General features: G+C 48.9%; 1 protein-coding gene across 1 annotated transcript; it reads left to right on the top strand.

Moving 5' to 3' along the window:
* Positions 1-548: 548 nt before the first annotated feature.
* FMAN_15429 (uncharacterized protein) lies at positions 549-3,203 on the top strand (the record flags this gene model as incomplete). Its single annotated transcript, XM_041826150.1, has 1 exon — positions 549-3,203. The coding sequence occupies one exon, from the start codon at positions 549-551 to the stop codon at positions 3,201-3,203; it is 2,655 nt and encodes an 884-aa protein (XP_041691488.1).
* Positions 3,204-4,236: the final 1,033 nt, after the last annotated feature.

The following is a 4,236-nucleotide window of genomic DNA, read 5'->3' as shown; positions in this document are numbered from 1 at the left end:
AACAGGCTCGATAGGATGCGCCATCTGTGCCGATGATATGCTGGATAGAGTGTGATCTACTGACGCGTCTGCAAAAATCAGGATCTGGGGGAAGACTAAGTTCGCGCAGCGAATGACTAATCATCCTCGTAGCCAATGGTATTTTTGTAATTAGCGTATAGATAGATCCCAGATTCTCTAGCTCAGCACGTCCTTTGCCCCAGTAGGGGACTTTCAGGGCCTACAGCCCCCCGGACGAAAAATATACATAACATAACATAACATGTTCCGGTCCCGCAGAGTGGGGCACTTCCCGAAGAAGCAGTGATGCCACAGAACTGAGGCAAGCTGATTGGCTACTTTTGAGGCCCAGCCCCCAGGGCTCGGCTGGAGAACAATCTACCAGCAGATTAATTGGTTCAATTGAAGTTAGTTTACCCCTTTTCCCTACCTTTTGCCCTAGTACGATATAGCCTTAGCCAGGGAAGCCAATGCATCGTTAGATGTTTGGAAACATGTAAAGGCTATTGGGTTCAACCTGTTGAAGCTCCTGCTGGTCGCAACATACGATGTCGGAGATCACTTTGAAAGGCAGCCTTGCTAGTAGCTCGTCGTCATCGCCGCCGCCACCACCCACATTTTCTCGTCTCAGCTCCCGGTCCAAGGCCATCGCCAAGCAGTATGATGCAGCTCTAGCTTTGGCCTCGACTGCCGATTCGTCCGTGGACGACCTTTACAAGATCACCTGGGGCCAAAGACGTTTTGTCGTTGCAAGCCTCTTGGACAAAAGGAAAAGCAGGGGCAGGCGAAGCTGGATTGAAAACCATGGTTGGTTCCTAGCAGAGTTGAGGAAAGACAATACGTCCAGCGGGGACATCTGGTGTTGCCGTCTCTGCGATGATAAGGGTGCGCCACGGTTTTTTAATGCTCAGTCGACATCATCGGCATCGGCTCATCTTTTCAAGTTCGTGCTTCTTCTCATCTCCAGGTTATCCCTGACAGTTTTTAGAGCCCACAGGATCACCGAGACCTTTGAAGCAAATCCACCCGGTGACTCTTCAGTTCTCGATCTTCAGAGAGATGCATCCAAGAAACGGCCGGCTTCTTCCTCCTTCCTTCTTCCTCGAGCGAAGATGGCACGGATTAGAGAGCTCTCTGTTGGTTATATCGTTGACTCTAATCTTCCCTTCACTACTTTCGAGAGTACCTATCTACAGGAGCTGTTCCGTCAGCTGGACTCTGATCTTTATGCTCAGGTGCCCTGGGGTCGAACTGCGACCAAGAAAGATCTAGAGGACGTACTCGTTTCCAAGAGAGCGGCTGTCAAGGAAGAACTCAATAATGCTGTTACCCAAATACATCTTAGCTTCGACCTCTGGACCTCTCCGAACAGATTGGCTTTTATTTCCATATTTGGTCACTATATCGATCGGAGACACTTGTACCAAAGCCGACTGCTTGCTTTCAAAAGGCAGATCGGATCTCACGCCGGCGAGAACATCGCTTACACTCTAAGGAATGTCGTCCGTGATTGGGGCATCGATTTTAAGCTCGGAGTCTCGATCTGCGATAACGCGACTAGTAATGATGTCTGCTTGCGAAGCCTCTACACAACTCTTGATGCCTCGATAACTCGAGCGGATACGGAAGCACGAAGGATGCGATGTTTCGGTCATATTTTAAACCTCGTTGCCCAGGCCTTCCTCTACGGCGATGATGCAGCTTCTTTCGAACTTCAGTCTGAGGCTTATGGCATGTTAGAGCAGGTTGAAGAAGACCTCGAACACTGGCGAGCCAAGGGCCCGGTTGGGAAGCTCCACAATATAGTTAAGTTCATCCGAGCCTCTCCGCAACGTACCGAAGCATTCAAAGCACATGCTAGGGAGCAGGAGGAGGTAGACACATACAAGCTTACAGAAGAATCAACCGCCGAGCTTGAAGTCATACAGAACAACGCTACGAGATGGAACTCGACGTTTATGATGATTGAGCGTGCCTTGGTCAAGCAGTCCGAGCTCAACAGCTTCATTCAGGAGTTAGGGCTAGAAGCAGACGCCTCAAGGAGGGTCCCAACGGCTGACATTCTGACGTCGGATGATTGGAAGGTCCTCAGGGAAGTCAGTCATATCTTGGAGCCGATCTTCAATATGACGATGAGAACACAGGGGTGGGGTACAAGCGGGCGTCACGGCCGGCTCTGGGAAGTCATGACAGGAATGGAGTTTGTGCTAGAGCATCTCGAAAACTGGAAGACTCTCTATGAGGATGAAACTGCTGATACGGCTGCAGAAGGAAGATATACAGCCCAGGGGGAGGAAGCTGGACCGGCCACGAGTGCGACATCAACACTTTCGCGGTCACCGACAGTCGGAGAAATCCGAGAGCGACCCTCGCGACAGTCACGATTACCATCACGACTTCAAGGATATGAAATCACACCATTGCGTCGCCGTCGCGAAACCGCTCTGCCAACTCGTCAAGCGGCCAGCTCACAGTTTAACGAAGATGCGCTTCCTGAACATTCTCGAGAAGACTACCTGCAGGACGATGCTCGTTCAGTGAGTAATGTTGCCAGTATGGAGGGCCAGGAGCGCGCTAGCATCAGGGCAAGTATAAATAATGCCTGGATCAAACTGAACAACTACTACACTCTTCTCGGACGGTCGCCTCTGTTTGCAGCTTCTGTTGTTCTGAATCCGGACCTTGGACTCCGATGGCTGGAGACCAATTGGACTTCTCCAGAACAGCTACAATGGCTTCGAGATGCAAAGGATGGCATCAAGGTCTATTTTGAGCGTTGGTATTCGAAGAATGACAATGATATTTCTGAGAATATCTTCGTCACGCTCCCGTTGACGCCCAGACCTGAGCAAAGTAGGTTTGGGCAGTGGATAAAAAGCCGGCAACCCAAGCTGTCGGCAACAGGCAGTGAACTTGAACGATACTACAGGCTTGAGCCGGAGCAGGTAGATGACCCCGTTCGTTGGTGGATTGACCATAGCAATGCTTTCCCGCGCTTGAGTAGGTTTGCACTGGATGTTCTTGCTATTCCGGCTATGTCAACCGACTGCGAGAGGGCATTTAGTCTTGCGAAGCTTACAGTAAGCTCACAGCGACACTCTTTACTTGGATCCAGCATCGAGTCGATCCAGCTATTGAAGAACTGGGTCAGAGGAGGGTGTGTTACTCTCGGAGGCCTGTGCTCGAGTAACAAGGCCAGCTAGAACCCGAGGGAAGCTTCACGTGAGCTGCTATTTATCAGATATCAATCAATCAATCAGATCAGATCAGATTCGAATGGTGAATTATCAGTTCAGATCAGATTTGGGTCCAAATCTGATTTGATTGATCTGACGGCAGCCCTGGCATGTGTTAATAACCTGCCGGCGGCAATGTTGTGCGTGCCATGGGCCACAAAGGAGAGGTAAACTACATGACTGTTGGACCGAACTACTTCAAATTCTTTTATCTCAACTCTCAACTTGGCAGCAACAAGCTCGACGTGGCTAAAGATCTGGCAGTCGCTTCTGTGAAACACCAAGCTGACAGGTTCGATACTTCAGGACCGTTAAGCCAATTGTCAAGACCTGGTATAAAATACCAGCCATGTAATTATGCACTGCATAATTAGCCACGACCCAGATCTAAGCAATACTGATGTCACACAACCCATTTACGTCTAGCCCCTAACATCAGTCCGCTGGGCCGTCAGCCCGTTAACTACAACTAAAACTCTTGACTCCTCAGCACGGCCCGCCTTAGCCTCTAACTGTTAAAAATAAAATAGAAACCTGAAACATAATGCCCAAAAACTTTAAAACATATGAAACCAGGGACATGCATGTATTAACTCCTTATTTCTGTCTAGTATATCAAGTTGACTTCGCTAATATTATTATAAAAGCACTATCTTTAATGTTGATCCTGTGAACCTTTTGTATTAATGTCTGGACACAGTAAGCCGACTCTTTTTGTCTTGTCTTTAATATTCCTCTGTTCTGCTTATCGATTTGGGATCTCCCTCTTGCAAGGCTTGTTACAAGGCAGGAACCTTGTAACAAACATCTGACCCTTATCAAAATGCTTCTCGAGCCTCAGACTTCGCCAGACCAAGCGGCGGTATATCATAATATCCCCTCAGAAACGAACATATCATCTCCAAACGAAAATAATACCGAAAAAAGGGGGCGTGCCAAGTGGGGACGGGTGCTTCCCGAGCCACGTACAAATATCCCACCGAGGTAGAGAATCTCCAAG

This window comes from Fusarium mangiferae, assembly GCF_900044065.1.
Source record: "Fusarium mangiferae strain MRC7560 genome assembly, contig: FMAN_scaffold032, whole genome shotgun sequence".
Classification (NCBI taxonomy): Eukaryota; Fungi; Ascomycota; class Sordariomycetes; order Hypocreales; family Nectriaceae; genus Fusarium; species Fusarium mangiferae.
This window is presented reverse-complemented; position numbering and strand designations above follow the sequence as displayed.